This window comes from Xiphias gladius, chromosome 7 (genome assembly GCF_016859285.1).
Source record: "Xiphias gladius isolate SHS-SW01 ecotype Sanya breed wild chromosome 7, ASM1685928v1, whole genome shotgun sequence".
Classification (NCBI taxonomy): Eukaryota; Metazoa; Chordata; class Actinopteri; order Istiophoriformes; family Xiphiidae; genus Xiphias; species Xiphias gladius.
The window spans coordinates 27,601,120-27,623,296 of record NC_053406.1 but is presented as its reverse complement, the minus strand read 5'-3'; the positions used below and the strand labels follow the sequence as shown (position 1 = coordinate 27,623,296).

The 22,177-nt window shown below is 46.4% G+C and overlaps 1 protein-coding gene across 1 annotated transcript in view; it reads right to left on the bottom strand.

Annotated features, from left to right (window-relative positions):
- The window catches only part of LOC120791939 (latent-transforming growth factor beta-binding protein 1-like), an 82,511-nt gene that overhangs the window by 55,984 nt on the left and 4,350 nt on the right, over positions 1-22,177 (bottom strand). The window contains exons 2-4 of the mRNA XM_040130817.1: positions 15,041-15,111; positions 7,526-8,723; positions 1,595-1,833 (exon numbers count right to left, since the gene is read on the bottom strand). Coding sequence (XP_039986751.1) covers positions 1,595-1,833; positions 7,526-8,723; positions 15,041-15,111 — 1,508 coding nt within the window. The remainder of the gene's footprint in view (positions 1-1,594; positions 1,834-7,525; positions 8,724-15,040; positions 15,112-22,177) is intronic.

The following is a 22,177-nucleotide window of genomic DNA, read 5'->3' as shown; positions in this document are numbered from 1 at the left end:
TGCTTTTGGACCAAAGATGGAAAAAAAAAAAAAAAATCCCATTCCAACAATGAATGTCTGACAGACACGACCTGTGTGTACAGTTTTATCTCGCAGCTCCACCATGTCAGCGGCACACCAGTCATTAAACAAAATAATGACCCATGTGTTGTGGTATGTGTGTTAAATACACTGTCAGCTCCCGTTAACATGTCCAAACATGACACAGCTTGATTATATCGTCTGCTCTGATATATCGTCGCCCGCCGTCGTCGGATAAACACATTACGCACTGTAAATATACACACTGTCACGCTGAGGTTCGGTCACGGAGGCTCGCCGCGTAATCCTTAAATTTAAAAATAAATAAATAAAAATCGAATTACTCACTAAGACCCTTGCGAAATGTTTTGTCTTTAGCTTAAACTTCGCCAACCGTTAGCTAGTGAACAGGCTCATTTAGCCAGCGGACGCTAACGTTAGCCTGCTCGTTTTTAAAAACGAATGGGGGCTGCTTTAAAACCCTCAGTGTTGATCCGTGTCGAAACCCGGAGCCGTGGCTCTGTCAACACTCTGAACACTCAGACATCGCCGCGTCCTGCTTCGGGCTAAAGCTCTTGTAGCGACATGGCTGTGTGTTTCTGTCAGTGACCATGCACTTACAACTGTCGGTCAACCATTAATAAGTCAGCGGGTTTTCACACCTTCTACAATATTCCATCGCGTCTGCAGCTGTAAAGGTCGATAGTCAGCTTAGGGAAAGATTTTGGTCCAGATGCCCTGAGGCTCCCTCCCAGAGGATCAAACAGGCCGTCGGAGACGTCTCACTGATGAGTTAAAGAGATAAAGTGTCTGCTGGAGGAGGATTTTCCACAACCCGGCAACCCAGAAGTTGTTCCTATTGATGGCTGATAACTAAAGCCATAAAGCATTAGTAAATGATTGGCCATCAATCAAAAGCCCTTTGAAGGGTTATTTTTATGTGTTTTTATATATTATCTTGTTATGAGATTAAAAGAAAGTGGCTTGTGGTGCTTATTAAACTCAGGTGCTGGTCCTGAACTGAGGTGTTATTCTGCAAGGAATGCACCCAAAGACATATGGTTGTCTATTTGTGAGGAACGACCCCTCTTATGGAAACGGCAGGACAATTTGGAAAACTGTCCTGGGGTGCTGTCCTGTCTCTCGTCTTTTTCTACAGATGAGTCGTTAAATGGGGAGAGTCGATCACGTCCAGAGTGAAACGTCCGTACGAGGGAGGCACGTACCTGAGGAGTGACGGAGGCCTCAGCCAATAAGAAGACGACTGTGCCGACGATGTTATTTACTATGTTTAAACCTGATACCTGCTGGACCGGGGAGAGAATAGACACTCAGACCCCGTGACCTGATGTGGATTCTCTACGCTTGTCAGGGACGCAGAGTCTGGTCCAGTCTTTAAGACTCTGCTGTATTTCAATAAATAGACGTGAGTTTAACTTTTTGCGTCCTGCATACTTCACTAAACGAAGTCCTGATGTTTTGAAGGACGGACTCAACAATTTATAAACCAGAACAGTGATGATCTTGGGTTTAAAACCTCCAGTTTGAACTCTGTTAGTTTACAGAAACTGACCTGTGGCTGCAGTGACGTGGACGGTGTACTGGCCCTTCTGAGTGTGGAAACTCGTCACACTGGTTCTTACTGAGGATGCCGGTGACGAGGAGGAGTTAGAAGCGGAGGAAGAGGAGGTCACGGAGCCGAGCTTCTTCCTCTCCTTCTCGATGTGCTTCATCAGCAGGGCGGCCATCTTGTCTCCTCTCCCCCCCCGTGACAGAGTCTTCCTCTGCAGCAGCGCCTGGGCCTCCCTCAGACTGTCACATACACAGAGATGCATCATGCAAACAGAGCGAACTCAGACAGAACAGAACGGAAACACGTCTGTAGCATGTTCGTGGCTCCGTGGGGCCGCAACGCTCTTTGCAGGGTGCAGACGCCGTCTGGTGGGTTCGACGGGTTTCCCTGACCTTAGACCGAACCCCCTTTGAAATCTGAGTGTACATGAAGAGCGCAGACACTTTTAGAAGGCTGGAAATATAATAAGACAGATCCGTGCCGTTCCAGTCCAGCTGGAACACACTCCCGGTTTAGAGAAACGCTCTGCGGACCCTACAGAAAGGAGAAATGAAGCGACGCTTAACACGATGCATTTATTGCTCGTCCCTCCGTTGGAAAGGCCGAGCTGCGACAGTAAACCGACACCGGCTGCGACTGCGCCCGCTGCACTTTGACTCCTCCTCACTGCCACTGTTCACGTTACAACAGAGAAAGCATGATTAAGCCACACGGGATTTGAACCCGTGGTGCCTCGGACGCAACAGATGTGTTTCCAAAGCACCACAGTGGTTCAGAAACACAGCACAACTGTCAGTTCACTGCACGCACGCACGGGTAGTCGGCGTTAATCTGTGTCCACGCAGACACGTAGCATGAGCAGCGGCAGCTCCAGTGCTCTGTCCGCGTCACACGGGAGGCGTTCACAGCCGTGACCACCACAACCAGAGCGCAGCCGGCACTACTGTGTCCATCACGCTCGGCAGCAGGTTGGGCCTGAGCGGGCACTGACCCGCGCTGTGGTCACGACCAGCGGAGGTCTGCTACGTGATACGACGTGATGAAGCAGCTCAGCCGCTCTCTGTGGATCCGAGGGAAACGAACAACTTAACGCCAGGTGACGCAAAACAATTTCGGAAAGAAAATCCCCACTGACATTTCAGGGAAAATCGCCGAAGCTGCCCTCGTCTTCCTTGTGTGAAATCAAACAACCGTTGCTTCAAACATCAGTTATTTTAGTTACTCAGGAACTTTATTGCCCCCGCTGGGGGGAAACTGTCCTTGGCTTCGTCACACAGTGTTGAAACACTGTTGGACAATGATGTGGACACAGATCAACAAACAGTAAAATGTTAGCGCTGAAATACTGAAGTTCGCAGACAACCGTTTGGAAGTTGGTGGGACTGTTCTAAGATGGCGCGGGAAATGTGGGAGGGCTATTTTTCTCCAGAACTGTCTGTTTTCTGAGAAGCCCTTCTGTCCGACAGGATGATTTAAAATGGCCTTACACGGTCTGAGGAGAAGCAGTCCAGAGAAACGTGAGGCCATTTTAAATCAGCCCGCCGGACACGGTCTGAGGAGAAGCAGTCCAGACCTGCTGCAGCTCGGCGAACAAACGCCACAGATTAATCCGCGGCTGATGACTAGCACGCAGTCTGATGGAGCGTCACTAAGTTTATTTCACTTCGCTGCCGTGTGTCTGGGCTCAAACACCACAGCTGTTGGTTTGTTAAGACACGCTGGCTTTTTATGAGTTATGCAGATTAAACTAAAAAAGGGCTACGAGGAGCTGATCTGACGACTGCGATGAGACTTAGTGGACTGAACGGACATAAAGTATCCAGGACTAGGGCAGTTAGACATTCGTTGTTCTTCAGACTTGAGCTGCGGTGCAATCGCAGTACATTCTTCACTTCATGTGGGGTTACTCTCGCTCTGCTCGGGGGCTCTGGGGGCCTCGGCCCTTTGTGCTGGGTGTTAATGAACTTTTCAGGCATTCGTGTAGATTTACCGCGTATTTTGTTGAGGTGCATCTAAAAATGTAAAGTGAGCCTCTGGATTTTTAAAATAAATAAAAAAAAGACGCCTTCTTTGAATCAATGGCTGCAAATTGTACTAGTGTTATTTCATTTTAGGCTCTCTCTCTCTACAGCTCTGAAATACGACCCCCCCCAACCCCCCCTTGGACTACAGTGGGCCTGGAGGTAAAACTCAGAAGTTGGGTTAACGGCACTCACTGCTGTTCTAAAGGGAACCTCAAAGACTGTTCTTTGTGTCACTTAAATCTTCATTGGCAAAAGAACTGAGACATCAAGTAAAGACAGAAACAGATAAAAACTGTGTGGGAAGATTTAATCATCCCTGCAGTCCTGTTGATGAATTCGTTTGCAGTTCCATTCCCATGTCGCCATTTTGAATCCAGTGCAACGTCCATTTTTTCCCTTTGCTTCTTAAAGTCTGGAGATAAACGTACATTTTTCCATTAAAGATTCCAAGGAATTTAACCACTGGTTCTTTGGATCCACCTCCCCCCACTTCCTTGTATCGGCTTTCTTTTTAATTTGCTACCAACAGTGTATTGACCAAGTATCTGTTGCTTCCCTTCACACGTTCTTCTGATAAAAATCAGAGAAAAAGTCCCCGTCAAAGACTCTTCTAACCAGCGGGGTGAAGAAATATTCCTTCTCCCGCTGCGACTGTAGATTTATTCTCCGAGTGGCTGGAAAACGACTGCCTGTCCTCGCTCGTACCAACTGAGCAGGAAGACGTTTCTGTCCACCATCTTTGTTTGGTTTCGAATATTTTTGATCCAGATGATCAGAAGAGTCTTTGAGGATTCTGGAAAAAGCCTCAGAACAGCAGTGAGTGTTGTTAAACTACCTTCTGTGTCTATCAAGGATCGCTGTGTGTGTGTGTGTGTGTGTGTGTGTGTGTGTGTGTGTGTGTGTGTGTCATTCACACTGGAACACAATCAGCAAAACTCCCGGGTCTTCACACCAGATACTGCAGCCTGTTTGAAGAAACTACGCTACCCAAAATCCCTCTGGACTCGTCTCCCTGTGGTCTGAATCCAGTCTTCCCACAGGGTCCCGACCCCGGCTCTGACCCCTGAACCTCCGTGACCCTCTGACCTTTGACCCGGGGTTCTGTTGATTGTTAACACTGAGGAGACTCCGAAATCTGGTTTCTCACACTGACAGAGCTCAGATTCTCCAAATGTCCTCTCAGAGACGAGGAGGAGACATAAATCCTCCTCTGTCAGGACGCGCTGACCTCCGTCGACCTTTCCAGACATGGAAAAGCAGCTCTTTCCTCTCCCGAGCTGATCTGGAGGAGGTCACATGTTTTTAAATCCTCACATCTTGACTCCAGCAAATCACTAGATTCAGGGTTTAAAGCCAAAAAACTGTCTCACTCCTTCAGCTTGTACGAAACGCAGCTGCTCATCTTTTAAAAAATACTAGAAGAGACCGGATCACGTTGATCCTGTTCCTGCCTCGTTCCGCTGGTCACAGATCAGTTTTAAGGTCTAAGATTTTACTGGTCACGTTTAAAGCTCTTCACGGTTTAGTTCCCAGTTACGTATATTTCTGAACTGCTGTTCCCCCGTGAACCAGAGCCTCAGGTCCTCAGACCTGGTCCAGGTCTCAAGGGGTCCTGATTTTTACAGCTCTGAACTCCCTGCCTGAAGATCTGAGGCTGCAGAATCAGTGACGTCTCTTAAATCTAAACGTTGGCCCAAAGTTTGACTCCTCTGCTTCCACTAAGTCTTGTGTGTTTCATTTGTTTGTTTTATTCTATTTTATTCACTGTTTTTGCCGAATCTTGATTTAATGATGGTGTGAATTTGTTTTAAATTTAGTTTAAGCTTCGCAAAGCAGTTTGGAACGTTGTTGTGAAAGACGCTACGTAAGTAAAATGACTACGATTATTGTTTCTGCCGGCGTTGAGCAGTAAAAGTGTCGGCTTCCTGTCATTCAGACCGAGGCGTCTTTTACACCAACGTTCCTCAGAGTCATCCGGACAAGACAGGACATTTACGAAAAGAGACCATAACCGCTGCCGTCAGCTCCGCACAAAATTTCCCTGAGGCCGACTCAACTCTTCACCCTGGAAAAAGTTCTTATCGTCAGGTCATTGTTGTCTGTAACTGATAGTACGTTTGAGTTTCTCAGGGTCTTTCTATGCATAAATCGTTTCAAAGTGGACGCGTACTGCACAATACTCCGTGTATAACAGTAACGGATGAGTTTTTACAAGTTCTTTATTTTGCACATAAACGACGAAACAAATGTTTTTTGTTGTAAGAATCAGATAAAAACATCTGGAGAAAGATTCAAAACTTTGGAAAGGGTTTGATTTTAAGAGATTGTTTCACACTCTGTAGCTTCGGCCGACAGTTTTTCAGTCTGTAGAAAATCACTAAGAAAGTACACGCAGATCACACTCCACTAAAGCTAAGCCACGTCAGATCTGTCCAGAGCGACGGGTCCCGCGTCTGAGGTCACGTCTGAGCCCCTGCACGCGTTAACGAGGCCAGTCCCGGCAGAGCTTCGATAATTACGGTCTCGTTACTGCGACAGTCGGGCTGCGGCTCTCAGACATGATTAATACCTCAGGTGTTGAATTAATCACATTTCTGGAGGCCAGGGACCCGCGTGTGATTCTATCTGGGAGCCTTTTCCACAGCGCGCACACACACACACACACACACACACACACACACACACACACACACACACACACACACACACACACACACACACACACACACACACACACACCTCAGAATGCGGTGCAGGACTGTGACTGACAGTTTGTGGTTTAGGATCCCTGCGTCGTCAAACACAGGGATCTTGGTAAAGTTAAAAACACCTGGGTCACGAATGAAATTTCATTGTTTTTTTATTTGCTTTAATCGCAGCTTGAAACCCGACATAAAAACAGAGAGACCCATCGCAGGTCAACACATACTGCTGTTTTAGGCCTGGAAGTCTGGACCAGCTGCCCTTCGACAGGATGTTGTGACAGAAACATCCAATCCGTCAAACGTGTTTATATTTCTGCAGGATTCAGGGGATTCATTTGTCGTCCGTTTTATCTCCCAAACGCTTGGTCTAATCATTTGCAGACCAGAATAAATGTTCATTTGGAGCATTTGCTAAAGCCTGCAGTGTTTACGGTGAGTAACATCAGGGGAGGAGCTCCACCTGATGCCTGAGCAGAGAACTGCACCTGCTGGATTCAGAACCTTGTTGTTGGGCCTCTAGTGACCCCCAGTAGACTTCACACGTCAGTGTCATTATTTCCCCCAGACACCGGGAAACCCACCAGTAACGTAGAGCTGATTATCTGATCAACTGATTAATCTACTGACCCAAAAGAAAAAAAAAGAAAAAAAAGCATTTGCAGCATTTATAAGAAAAATGGCTAAAACTCACGTGTGAGTATTTTCTACAGACTGAACAATCAATCGATTATTAAAGAAAATGGCTGTCAGATGTATTGATAATGAAGATAACTGTTGGTCGTACAGTTCTCCTGTGATGGAGTAATTCGACTTTACCTGAGGTTTACCGAGTGTCCAGCACCGGGAAAAAAAAGAAATTTCATAAAAACACAGCTTCACAACAAATGAGCAACAAATGTAACCTGAAATAATTCAGGACTTAAGACTGGGTTCGGATTTTTGTGGAGTCCCTCTACAAGACCAGAACCACAAGATGGAGGATGGAGGACCCTGACGGAGTTGATATTCTGCTTCAGTGGAACAACTTTATAATAAATTAGCCATTAATCAAATTAAGAAGACAAAAAAAAGCCACACCTGGGGCTTCGCTCCATTGAAATGGAGTGAACCTGGGGCTTTTGAGGCCCCTGGGGCTCCGGGGCCCCCACCCTGCCTTACGGCAACATCAGCCACTGAGCACGAGGAGAGGGGAGTGAGCTTACCTCAGCGTCTGCTTCTTTGCTCTTCCCGTCTTCACCTCCTCCGTCCTCCTCGTCTCTCCAGCATCCACACTTTTCTGTCCCCTCAGCCCAGGATCAGACCTGGAGTCTGATCCTGGGCTCGTCGGTCTTTGCTCCTCTACTCTAGACCCTAAATCAAACTCTTCCTGTGAGCTTTTGGAGGTTCCTTCACTTTCTTCTAACTTGGACCATATAGTAGTTTTTTCATCTGGTCTGTCCTCTACCTTAGACCCGGTTTTAGACCCCAAATATTCTCCTCTCTCTACTTTAGGCTTCAAGTTCGCCTCCAGATTCGGGATGATATAGGTCGTTGATCTTTGTGCTGAATCAGACTGTTGGATCACACTCTCACCTTCTGTCTTAGAGCTTCCTTTAGTCTCAGCCCCCGAGAGAGACTCTGTGTCGGGCTTAGACTCCACATCTGAGATTTGAAAGGATTCGAGTCTTTTCTCTGAATTCGGCTGTGAAGCTTCCTCCACCTCAGACTCTGAGTCAGAACTTAGGTTTGGAGTTTTTTCTGTGACCTCTGCTCCCTCCTCCCTGTCTCTGTTGTCCCCTGTCCAGGGTTGGAGGTTGTTAGACGTGGGTTTAGTGTCAGCTTGCGCTGGTGTTTCCTCAGCAGTGGGCTTCATCTTCACCTCTTCTCCTTTCAGAGAGGCTTGGTTCTCCTCCTGCATTGAAAACCTTTTGTAAACACCTCCTTTGTCCTCAGCTTTTGCGAGAACACCCTCAATTTGGAGTCCAAAATTTCCAAATTTAGCGGGACCAGAGTTGGGGATCCTAGCATCCTCCTCTTTGTTGTGGGTTTCAGCTGGAGTAGAGGATGGATCCAGGTCTGAGGCTCCTGTTTTAGCCCTTAAAATGGCAGGTACGCTGGCCATCTGTGTTATTCTAGCAGCTGCGGTGGCGGCAGGTGGAGGTAAAAGGGCAGCAGGACCAGAGCGAGCTGCAGTAACGTGGCTTTGAGCAGGTTTGGTGAGTCTCTGAGTTGGTTCTGGAGGGTTGCGGGGGGGGTCGAACTGGACAGGAGGCCGGCGTGGGATGACGGTGGGATGGATGGAGGTCAGCTGCTGTCCTGGCACAGAAGACTCACAGCGAGAACCGTGGAAACCTCGTCGGCAAACGCAGCGATTAGACTGTCGGCACAACGCTCCGTTGTGGCAGCGGGGAAAACATCTGGCTGCAGGAGGAGACAAGGAGACGAGACACAGCGAAGAAGAAAAGTAAGACAAATATTTAAAAACTTCAGCAAAACTCACGGAATGAAAAAGATTCTGAATAAAATAGCACCGTTGGAAAGCGTTCAAGTCACAAGAGCAACTTTGTCAAACTTGCCACGGTTGAGACAATTCTGGCTGAAATGCACCCTGGGAGTTGTAGTTGACTTTCCTCCTTCAGTTTTTATCTTTTGTTCTGATGATTCGACCAGCAGAGTTTCATGGTAGAACTGTGAATGGGGGGCACCAGGAATTTGAAACACAGCGGCACCCCTCACTTTGCAACTCTTCGGCGCTGAAGCTTTCAGAGAAAGCTAGTAAGTGGACCTTGAGTTAAAGTTCCGGAGCTCTTTTGACTGAGAAGCTTTGTCATTCAGCAGAGTTGATGGAAAAACAAACTGATCTGCATTTTCTTTGTGTACGCCACTTTTTCAAATTTGCAGCGTTTGGACAAAAACGCAGAGAGAGACGGACAGGTCCACTGTCTCTCTGTCTGTCCTCTATACAGCTCTATGCCGCTGTTTGTTTGTGCTGTGTGTGTGTGTGTGTGTGTGTGTGTGCGCGTTTCCAGCCACTTTCTCTTCTATCAGGACAATGTGACCAAACAGTACAGCTTGACCCTGCAGGCTCTGAGCCCACGAGGTCTTAGGGGAGGGTGTGTGTGTGTGTGTGTGTGTGTGTGTGTGTGTGTGTGTGTGTGTGTGTAAGCCTCCAGACAGAGGGGGTAAATCTGTTTCCATTCACGAGTTTCTGCGAGACATTCACAGCCGTATAATCCCGACCTGAAAGAAACCATTGGGGTCTGTATGTGTGCAGCCCCGTCTCCTATACGCTACTTTTATTTGCTAATAATTTCCAACAGTGAGTGTGTTTCGGGGGAAACATAGTGGTTTGTTTTCATTCTGTCATTAAAACGATTCACACATACACTAACACACTTGTCCAAATCATGTATGTAGTCATCAAGTGCACATGTAAGATGCTTTCGTAAGGTTCTCGTAAGGTTTTCAACCTTCGCCCTGATTTAGCGGCTGTGGCTCAGGAGGTAGAGCGGGTCGTCCGCTAACCGGAAGGTCGGTGGTCCGGTCCCCGGCTCCCCCAGTCCGCATGACAAAGGGTCCTGGGGCAAGATACTGAACCCCGAATTGTGCCACCATTATGTGTGAGTTTAAGACTCTTTTATAAGAATCTTGTTTTTAAAATAAGTCAGTTTGAAACCCTGTTTTCATGTAACTCATGGATCCAATGCCAAAGTAGCTTAAAGAACACGTTCGCAGTTTTTCAAATCTGTATTAAAACCAGCAGTCAGGCGTCCATGCGAATGCTGAAACAGACTCATTCCTCTTGTTCCTAGCGGACGTAAAGATCTCTGCTTACAGTGCTTCTGTTTCTAAAAGTATGAGAAATACGGCGTCATCCGTCTGGTTTAGCTGAACTGAGTTACAGCAGTTTTAGTATAAAATGTCCTCTTTTTGTTACCGTGCTTCCACTACAGCTCAACAGGGAAACACTGTCCAAGGAGACAAAGTTTTTCATGGTAAAAGACTAAACTTTTAACAAACCCACTTGACGTGTTTAGGCTCGGACTGCTGAGGCCTCCCGTTAGCTTCGCATAAACTTTGGAAAAAAGTTTTTTTTTTGCACAAGACAAGGGCTGTGAATTGGAACCTCCCTCACTCACGTTGAAAAAGGGCATTAGAAGGAGGTTTCTGAACGTCCAGTAGGAGCAGGAGGAATGATCACAGCTACAGTTTCATACGGGCACCTGACTATTGATTTAAGACAGATGTTTGAAACCGTGGGAGGTTTTAAGTCATAAAAACATAAACAATGAACCGTTTATTAGCTGTTCAGCTTTGGAAATCCAGACTTAAGGTCTATAGCAACACAGCGCCCCCCTGTGGCTAACACACACACCACACAACTGTTGGTTAACAAACACGCACAACTTTGCCTGAGTAGTTCCTTAACACTAGTGAGGTTAAAAAAAAAAAAAAAAGTTTGTCCTGACGGTGGCGCCAGAGGAAAGATCAAGTTGTTACCTAAATATAGAAAGGCTTGATCCTGTCTACAGTGGCCTTTTTAGGACATTCAGACTCCGCTTGTCAGGCTCAGCTCTACACCGAGAGACCGGATCGACCCGTCAGTCTAAGCTGGACTTGATTTGGCTTTAGCTTATTGACAAATAAGAACAGAGAATGGGGCTGCGTCCTCCTCCTGTGAATGACTAGGAATTTCAAAAGGAACTTCCGCCATCGTTATCCCTGAAAACTGCTCACGTGAGGCGCGAGAGCGTAGAAACTGACAAGTTACTACAGTCACTAAGAGGCTTAGCAGTCAGTCAGTTACACTGATGTCAAAAAAAAAAAAAAAAATCAACACGGGAATGAAGAAGAGGAGTGTTTCTGGGTGTGAAGCTTCACCATCAGGTCTGCACTGAACCTGCTCTGCATGTGGATCAAATAAAGGACACTTCAGCTTCACTGCGGTGACCATAAAGTACAGAATCACTGTAAATCCCCGAAGGAACATGGAGCCCCTCATAAATCCAGCCCTGCGTGTGGATCCTGGGGTCGACCATGAATTCACACTTTGAACTAAGTCATAAAGCACTGAGAGGTGATGCAGCGTCAACCCTCTGCTAGCTATCTGTCTATCGCCTATGGTCCAGACTGTGGGTATTTGGACAGTTACACACATTCAGCACATTCAACCTGAAATAAAAGAAAAGGACACTCTATTAAAGGGCAGCGCCTCGGCTTTAATTTGAGCCCTTTAAAACACCTGGTGCCCAAATGGCAAGTAGTTAGACGCTAGGCTGCTTAATGTTTCTTGGGCAGCTGTGTGTCCTTTCGAAGTCTGGTCACGCGCAAAGAGTTGACTGAGAGTTGAGAGCTGCCATTTAGACGGAAGTAGAGTTGTCTGTCAATATGAGGAGTGAAGAGGTGAACGTGCAAGTGAAGAAGACAATGGATATCCTAAACATATGGCCAAAGCAACCACAGAGCTTCTCGGGGCGAAGAGGCGGAACACCCTCGACTCGCCGAGTCAGTCACCGGGTCTCAGTCCGACTGAGCAGCAGTCCACTTGGCGAGGACCAGACGGAAGGCGGAGAGACCCCTACGACGACCAGAGCTGAAGGAGGCTGCAGTGAAGCTCTGGTAGACCATCACCAGGGACGATCCAAAGAGTCTGCTGACGTCCGTGGGTCCAAGACTTCAGCCAGTCACTGACTGCAACGGATCTGACGCTAAATATTAAATATGATGGCTTAGTTTCACGTGTATCTGTCCAATTACTTTTCAGCCCCTCAACTTTGGGGCTCTATCTCCCACAGTTCTTTCTATACTGATGTGAACCTGCTCAAATTAAAGCTGAGACTTGGCTCTTTAATGCAGCCCCCATCATTTTATTTCAGATTGAATGTGCTGAAGCTCAGGGCCTGAGGAACAGAAACCATGTCACTGTCCAGATACTAAACGCCTGGACTGTACAGTCAGTCACATCTGCACCGATTCGGCAGCTGTAGCCTCAGGATGGATGTTACAGGACTCAGAGTGTCTGCATCTGCAGGACAGTAGAGTTCAGTTGTTTGTAACAGTGTTGAAATTTCAGTTTTGGTGACCATCACTTTAAACTCATGCTGAAGAATTAAATGCATCCGTGTCGCTGAGACAATCAACTCACTTCATTTAAATAATTCAGTCGATTCTAAGCTTTATTTGAATGACACTCGATCACTACAGACTAACCCAGGTTGGAGACAGAAGGAAACAAGTTGCCATCACTGAGGTGGAACCTCACCTGTAAACCTACATACAACAGTGATGTAGAAAGCATTTCACTTTTTAAAGAGCTTGGAGATGTCCTGTTCAACAGCAGGGTCTTTCCTGCTCTGTGCTGTTACAAACTGACACTTCTGGGGGGACGGGGAGAAAAAATAGAAAAGGAAAGTGAAAACCCACAGTCCTCTGCTTCATGAAATCCCTTTTACTGTTGTAAATCTGCATTATTATTGAATCTTCATGGTTTGACTGAATTCGGCCGACAAATGACTGACCACAGATCGGTCTGGGCACGCGGGGCCGATGCGGAGCCTCCACCCTGCCGAGCTCCGTCAGCTCGGTCCTCTCTGGTCTTTCCACTTTTACACTATCGGGTGTTTCTGATTTGCCCCAAATGCTACGTCTCTTCTGATGGCAATGACAGAAGAGACAGTTTGATGACAGAAATCAGAAGCCAGCAGTGACTCCTGCTGCAGCACTCACACTCACACTCACACTCACACTCACACTCACTCACACACACACACAGGGGGGGCGACAGCCGACCATGATTGGACCAAACATCTCAGCTTTCTCTTTGGGCACTGATGTGTTCAGTTCAACTCAGCCGCCCGACTGGTCCACGCACACGCGTGTTGTATGGGAAATCCTTCAATCACACACGTTGACGAGTGAGCTGCCACCGCAGTGATGGAGGCTCAGTTACTTCTGCCTAAACCTGGATCAGTGTACAGATGGGTTGGGTGGGGCGCGTGTGCAGCAGGGGGTAAAAAGAGAATAAATAAATAAAGCCACAGCATCATGAGAGCTTAGACTCAGACATTTTCACTGTTTAGACACAAAGCAACTGGCTGGAAACCAGTGAAGTTACCACTGAGAGGTAAATATGTCTGGTAGTGAGATGACCTACGAGTGTCCCAGAAACATCAGCCGACGGCACGGGATGAAAACGCAGAGGCTCCGTCACAAAAAAATAAAAGCACGGCATTCCTCGCTCACTCTGGTTCTTGTATTTGTATCCTCAGAATAAAACAGACGCTCGTTATACGTCAGATGTGCTCGTGTTGAAATGTGGCATTGATCAGCTGAACAGGATCACGAAGAGAGATTCTGTTCTACTGTTTGAAAAATTATGAGGACGGAAAAGTTAGGTCATTTCCATCCAGAGCCATCAGTCTGCAGCTCGGCCAGCTGTCAGCCACGGGGAGCCTGTCAAACTGATCAGCAAAGTATTGATCAGAGTCTCAGCAGCGTTTGGACTTTTCATCCAACAGCCTTAAACACAAAGAAACGGCGTCGGTGTGAAACATCCGCAGCTTCATAAAATCCAGAGCTCTGACCAGATCAGCTGACTGGCGGGTCTGGAGGTCGAGAACACTTTCCACCCGTTACCTTAAAGGATTTGTGCAGTTTTCATGTCGATCTCCTCATAAGCTCCGGTTGGTTTCGTAGCCCTCGCCTGCACCGATCCCGCCGATGATGTAACGCCGCTAAATACTACAGTACCCACTGGCCTCAGTGACCGTTGCTATGGAGACAACTCCATCCGGAGCAGTGAAATCAGCGTTTGATCGCATTCAGGTGAAATGACTCAGTGATTCAAATTTCTTTATTTTAACAAGCACTTCTGCAGAGGGTCTGAAGCTCTGATTGGATTCTTCTTACAGCAATGCACTCTGGGACTGTGTTAAAAAAAAAATTTCTTCTTAAAATATATGAAACAAGAGCAAAACGAGTATTTGTTGAGTATTTTTGAAAATGAAAGTTAAATTCGGTGATTCAGTACAAATAACCCAATTAGTACTCACACACATGGCCTGTCCCGCCATGTGTGTGTGAATGCTTTTTAATTTCAGATTATTTAAAGAGTAAAAACATCTAAGAAGTTATAAACAAAGAAAGACTGGAGGTTCTGGGTTAAATTAGCGGCAGAAACCAGATGTTTTTGTGGACCAGATGAGTTTCATTGAGGGCCCACAGCAGTTTTCTGTTAGAGGGACTTTAGTATCTGCAGCAGGAAAATCCAGATGTTTTAACCGCAACATGACAACTGCAACCGACCACAGATAAATTACAAAAACACAGATTTGCTGAAATTGTGTTCAGATTTAAAATCTACTAAAGTGTCAAGTGTTTTAATAAACTCAAGATCTGGTTCTGATCGAATCCGCGGATTTCGTCTGAGGCAGAATCATTTCCGTTTTTACGATGGTTTGTTTTCAGGACATTATTAGTTTGGTGGCTTTACAGATACTTGATGGTAGGAGACATTCGTTGCTGGTTTGGCTCTGCACATGGCATTTATTGACCAGAGGTGAAATACAGAATATCACCAGGTTCATCCTTTAAAAAGCACCGGACCAACCAGTCAGAAAACGCCTCTGAAGCCGTTACCATCATGTCTCGGGTGATGCAGCTATTTTGACCCCCCGGCAGCGAGACTGCGGTTTGATTCAGAGCGGGACAACAAATGGGGCCAGCGGCCCTGTACTCACGTTTGGTGCATCTCCTGGTTTTAGGTGACAACGTCCATCCGACACAGCACTGATCTCCACAGACATGAGGACTGCAGAGAGGGGAGAGGGGGAGAGGGGGATTGTTTATTTTTACAACACCAGCAAAACCTCCAGCAAACCTGAGTTCTAAGCAGAAGATGAAATCTACTTTGAGACTCAGCGACTGTGGCTATGGAGAAGACTCCATCCAGAGCTGTGAAATCACAGTTGTATCATAGCTTCTTCTCATATTACCTGGTCATCATTTACCAACAGATTCAACAAAGATCAGCCTCCAACCTCGCCCCGACAAGTGCGTTCATGTATTTGATTGGCCAGCGCAGCGTCTCGCTGGATGACAAAGCGTCATATCGTCCAGCAAGACTACAGGAGCTGCAACTAAGTAAGATCTTGCTTTATATTGTCCAGAAAATTACCAACCACATTGTTTATCACTTGAAGTCTTGTCACGGATTACGACGCGTGACAAGACCCTCTAGGTAGTAATATCAGATTCGACAAGCATGCGATGGTTTTTTTACCCCCCCCATCCCATTCACTCAACATTAGATCAATGTATCCTGGCTACTATACAAGGGCTGCCCCCAGCCCCACACTCACACCTGGACAGGTGCAGAAACACCTGCAGACCGCAGCCTTGTTTTGGATGATTATTCTACAGTAACAACCTTTGTGGAGAACTTTTGATGATGATTTGATTCTTTGTGAACTGTTCGACATTTTGGAGATTTTGCTTTAGATGGATTTAACTCTGATGACGTTTGGAGAAAAGTGTGTTTTTTGTTGTTTTTTTTTCACCTGTTACTCTCACATCAAGACAAACTGGTGAGTCTGCTTCAATCCACTCAGCAGCCCTTTGTTGTTTTTAATCGTTCTGACCGTATTAAAATGTGTGTGGGCGCAGCAGACTGTTAGCCTATCGTCTTCTGGGAAAAGGAGTCAATTAGCAGACCAACACTGGGTCAGGACCCCCCCCAACCCCCCCATCCAAACGACAGGCCAACGCGACTTCACAGCCTTGTGTAACAGGAAGTGTGTGTGTGTGTGTGTGTGTGTGTGTGAGTGTGAGACAGAGAGAGAAATGTTTGAGAACAGTTTTACCTCGTTTGAAAAGTAGAGGAGAGTAGGCAGCTAATCGATTAACTTTATTCACTGAGGAAAAAGAACAAACTGGAGCGATTCTGGTGCCCCCTACAACCACTGGTGCTCTTTGAGGGGGGGAATAAAATTTAAAACATTGTATTTTAAATATAAATCTTTAAAATATAAAGTAAAACTACCTACTGGTTTGGGTTCATTGTATGTGACGCCACTCTGAGGAAGGCAATAACGTATTGTCCCATATTTATTAAAAAGGATTTTTATTTTTAACCATTTCCCTTTGATTTTTTTATGCAAGTTCCCACCCATGGACGAGGGCATATTTTTTTCCTCTTGAAAATTAAAACTTTATTATTTCAGAAAGTTTCAGCAGTCTCCTCCAAGAATCGCCATGCTTAAATGGTGGAGGGGTTTGTGTATCCCAGTTATCCTGGGAACTGTGTTGTTAGGGGCAACAGCCCCTGCTCAGGTCTCCCAAAGCAAATTGGTCCCAGGGGAGGGACCAGGCTAAGAGCAATTACTAGAACCCTGATGAACAGCTGTTTTTGGGCAAGTGTCCCCTTGCTTAGACCAGGGAAACCAGGTCCCCCTCCTGGAGCCAGACCTGGGAGGGGAGTTAGCCAGTGGGCATTTGGTGGCTGGGCCTTGACCTATGGGGCCCAGTCCCAACCCTGTGGGCCCACCACCTGCAGAAATCGGGGTCTGGTGCAATGTAAGTCAGGTGGCAGGCAAGGGCGGGGTCCTAGGTGTGCTGATCTCTGGCGTCGTAAAATGGTCCTAGGGATGTGGAATGTCGGGGAGGGAGCCGGACTCGGTGAAGGAGGTGGACTGATACCAACTAGATATAGTTGGACTCGCCTCCACGCAAAGCAATGGCTCTTGATCCATATTCCTGGAGAAGGGCTGGACTCTCTTTTTCTAGAGTTGCACAGGGTGTGAGGCGCTGGACAGGTGTGGGGATACTCATGAACCCCTGACTGAGGCTTAAGACCAGGCCAAAGAAGGCCTGGTTGGCCTGGGAGTCTCCTGAACCAACAGATGGGTACCAGAAGGCCAGGGAGTTTGAGAAGGCTACAGAGAAGGACTCTCTGTTGGCCTCAAGGAAGTTCTCGCAAACCGGGGGTCTTGTTCACAAGAGAGTAAAATGGAGCCTGATATTGACAGGCGGAATGGTGCAGCGTCAGCAGTAATGCAGGCATTGCACCGAACTGTTTGTGGTGAAGAGGGAGCTTAGCCAAAAGACAAAGCTTTCGATTTACCAGTCAATCTACGTTTCCACCCTCACCTATGATCATGAGGTTTCGGTAGAGGTTTCGAAATGAGTTTCCTTCGTAAGGTGGCTGGGCTCAGCCTTAAAGACCAGGTAGGGAGCACAGACATCCCGAGGGAGCTCCGAGTAGAGCCACTGCTCCTCTGTGTCGAAAGGTGACGGTTGAGGTGGTTCAGGCATCTGATCAGGATGCTTCCTGGGCACCTTTCATTGGAAAGGCACCCCATGGTAGACCCAGAACATGCTTGAGAGACTATATATATCTCATCTGGACTTGAAATGCCTAGGGGTCCCCGAGCAGGAACCGGAAAATGTTGCTAGAGAGGGGGACGTCCGGACTGCCATGCTTAACCTGCTGCCAAGGTGGAGTCAACTCCGGTTAAGCGGTAGATGGATGGATGGAGGGAAGTTTCAGCAGTAGAACATAACATAATGTAAAGGGAGGAAAACTGCCGAGGAGGTTCAGTATTCAGATTTCAATCAGTCTTGAATGCTTCTTGGACACATTTACATTTAGGTTTTTAAACAAATTAACACGTTCAACATGACAATTTGGAAGGATGCAATAAACGCACTCGAAACTGTATTCACGTTTGGTAAACAGTTACTGTCAGGATGATGGAGAGCCCCAGTGGAAAGAAAGATGTCTTTTAAAATGATGCCGGCTGAGTGTGGACACGGCCTCTCTGCAGAGGATTTAATCATTACTCACAGTGTACTGGTTGTATTGTAGCTGCAGAGGAGGCCCCGCTAACACAAACACACGCATTCAGGTCCTGGTGTGTGCGTGTGAGTTAATGGTAAAGCTCTGTTTAGAGAGACACACACACACACACACACACACACACACACACACACACACACACACACACACACACACACACACACACACACACACACACACACACACACACACACACACACACACACTCAGGTCTGGTCAGGTCTCACTCTAAGGCTGGGTCCAATGTCAGTCCCTTATTTATTACATTGTATGATGCACTGTGTTTTTAAATTGCAGTGTCCAAATTCTGAGAGTGAAATATATTCACTGTATATAGCTTCAAAATTTTCCACAGTGGACTGCACAACACGACACTGACATTTTGACTAGCAGCGAACGTAGTGTGCAGCTGAGGCTGATGGGAACGTCATTAGTTCTGCAGGTTTTTGGACACTAACCAAAAACCTGCATGGGACACATCAAAATGTTGACCTGGTGATGGATCAAAGTTATTACAGTCCATCCTCAGGGGAACATGAATGTCTGAACCAAATTTCATCACAATCCACACAACAGTTGTTGAGATACTTGAGTCTGAACCGAAGTGGAGGACCGACCAAGCACGTGGGTGTATTTAGGTGATTTGTGATTTAATTTAGGTGAGTGATTTTTTACCAAATGCCAAGACAGTAGTTCTTATCTAAAGTTTGTCAAAAAGAAGATACACATGGACGTACAGCAAAAAAACAAACAAACAAAAAAAACACAAGACAGTTGTGCTATTGTACAAGACAGTGTTTTGAGTTTAAGTAAGTCAAGCGTGAATTAAACAAACGAAAAAAAGAAAAAAAGAAAAGTGCACTTCTCATTTGAATGGAAAACAAAAAGAAAAGATGAAGTCACAGATGGCTGGAGGATGTGGCTGGTTTGACCTGTCTGTTTTATTTCTATCACAGCACTCCGAGTCCAGACATCAGTCAGCCACAACACGTTAAATACGACCGCAGCCATATTACAACAAGCTCACGGCGGCCATGTTGGAAATCATATCGTCGTACGGCCGACAAAACCTTCTGCCGACCAGAACCTATAATCAATATCCTCATCGATAACAGCCAGACGCTGATCGTTCAAGTTAACTGACCTTAGTTACCATTCGTACTCCTGTCAATCATCCTCACGTGGTACACGTGCAGTTTACAATCACAATGGTGACAGGTTTAACACACAAAACCCTTTAAAAAAAACGTTTAAATACAGGTCCTAGATTTTAGGCAGAGGTAGACGACAGCAGCTCCTCATTTCTAGCTGGCTCGAATTCACAGGCTGAAATGACAACTGTTGCTAAGTCTCCTGCTGACTTTCATGTTTCCAGCTGACTCGTTTTTAAAATGAGAATCCTGTCAAATCCGGTCTTTAACACGCATTTGACGGCTACATGCCTGACATCATGCTAACAGACTGCTAGCGCTAACAGGGTCCAGTTAAGAAGTCATTTTCCCCACCTGCGGATGATCCATGTAGAAGACACAGAAATAAAGAAACGGCATTGTTCTAGTAGAACGAGTCAGCTCTAATGTTACGACAAGGAAAAATGTAAAAGACTTGTTTTATTCCAGCAAAACCCTGTTTAGCTACTAACTGATGCGTTTGACAAACGTAACTTTATCTCAGGTAACTTTGACTGGAGTTGCTGCAGTGCAAACCTCCCCAAAATTTAATAAAAGAAGACTACGCGCTCACATTTACAGTAACTTAATCCAGCTGAATTCCAAGTAAAGCTGTTCTCATTTACATGTTGTTCCGTTTCTGTTGTCAGGCGACGGAACAAGTAAGAAACAGGGACTGAAACGCGGCCCGTTAAGATGACATGTTAACCAGCAGACATTTCCAAGCTGCTGCTCTGCTGCTGAAATCCTGGTTTCATAACCACGATGTCGTCTGACAGAATCACCAGACACACGGCTTAAAGACGACGGCTGAGCTCTGATTTCAGGTGTATTTACCTGTAAAATAGAAGCTCATTCAGGTCTGTGTCAGCTGCCGTGTGGCCAGCTGAACGCGACGCATAGAGAGCGGTGTATCTGTGGAGGGAAAGCCTGACCTCACGCTACCGAGGCAAAACTGGCGACTCTTCCATGGAAGTGGCTAAAGTTTTTCAAAAAATTTGGGGGATGTGTCACTAGGTGATTTTGAGACGAAGAGTCGATAACTGGTTGTGAAAAGTCTGGCGACAAAAGGCGCTAAGTTGGCTACACTGCCTGTAAATGCCCCCCTGATGACGCAATAGAAACTGTTCGCGCGGGTTAGTTTTGAGAGAGCAACGGCCAATGGGGAAACTCCAACACTCGGCCGGACAACCAATGGCTGACTTTACCACTTTGTCAGTCAGTCACAGACTTGCGCGTTTTCAGGGCTGGCCTCACTGCCATTCAGAACCGCTAATGTTAGCCTCAACCCTGATAGCATCCGGGACCGGCTCCTGCAAAGTCGATACTCAAAAACTGGACCTGCAAGTCCACGAACTAATGGTCCACGTGGTCTCGGAAGTAACAGTGGGTTACTACTTCAGGTGTGAGCTGGTCAGCTGGACATGCTAACATTAAACCAGATAGACAGTATTTATTCCTTTTCCCACACTTAAGCTGTTGGGTTTCTGGTTTCGGAGAGATTTAAAACAGACCCGACCATTCAAACTCTTCAGTATCTGTGTGACGAGTCACTGTTGCTGGGGTTGGTGAACAGCTTCAGCAAACAGTAAACACGGCATCACGGCTCCCCTCAAACTAATGTCAAACATCTGCATCAAGTTTCTAGGCTCTGCGAGACGATTTTCCCAGAGATGAACTGAAAACGACAGTTGCCTGGAGGAAAGGAGGTCGATCTCCAAAGCGGTGGAAATTTTTGGAAATTATCAGCTGGGATATGAGGTACAGACTTCGTAATCGGCGACTGACGCATGCAAAAACGGCAGTACGGTGCTTTAAGTGTAGTGCCGTCACCTCAGATGAGGTTTTAGCGAGTTCACAGACGCTCTCTTGTTCTACTGCTGCACTCACTGAAAGTCACTGTGAGGGAAAATACAAGCATCAGCAAAAAAAAAAAAAGTTAAAGTAACACCGTGTAGTCTGTGTTCGCCCACCACAGCTCCTACGCTCTCAACAACAACGTCGACTTCAAATCAAATATGCTCCTTTTTTCCTCCGGAGGACACCGAGCAGTCTGTTAGCGTTCACGTTTCATCTCCTCTTCTCTCTCCCGCTGTGCTTCCACACATCCTCCGCACAAAGAAAACTGGAGGGAAGGAGGAAATTTAACCTCGGCCACACTGTTAAGCTGCATAAATACAGGACGGATTAATATCAAACTGAGCCCAAACTGGCCCGTTTCCCTGCAGAGGTCCCGTCTGTAACAGTTTGACTCAAACAGGTGTCTGCTTGTATCCTGTTCGCTGATCACATGTGGAGACGGAAAATTAAAAAAACATGACCGTGTCGAAAGGATCGGTCGATCAGTTGGACTGACAGAAAATAACGGCCAACTGAAAGCTTAACTGATTCATTGCGTAATAAAGATGGCAACCAGCTGCAACCAGCTAGATCTTTTTGAGCTCACTAATCTTTGGGGCAGCTCGTGGACTCACCCCAGTTCAAGCCGCTAAACTCTGACTGCTGGAGGTCTGAGCAGCTCAAACCCTCAGTTCATCGTTTCGCAGCTTTTAGAACAGAATAAAAACAGAATTCAACTTTATTGCTCAACAAAGACAAAAACTGTCGTTATCCTTGTCTTAGGAACAACTTCTGGGTTGCCAGGTTCCGGAAAAATCCTCCTCCAGCAGACACTTTGTCTTTTTATCTCTTTGAATTCATCAGAGAGACGTCTCCGATGGCCTGTTTGATCATCTGAAGGAGGTTTCTGACTGAAAGAAACACACAACCTTGTTATTACAAGAGCTTTAGATTGAAGCAGGACGCAGTGATGAAAGCGAGTCTTTATTCAAACAACAAGACGAACTTTTGCA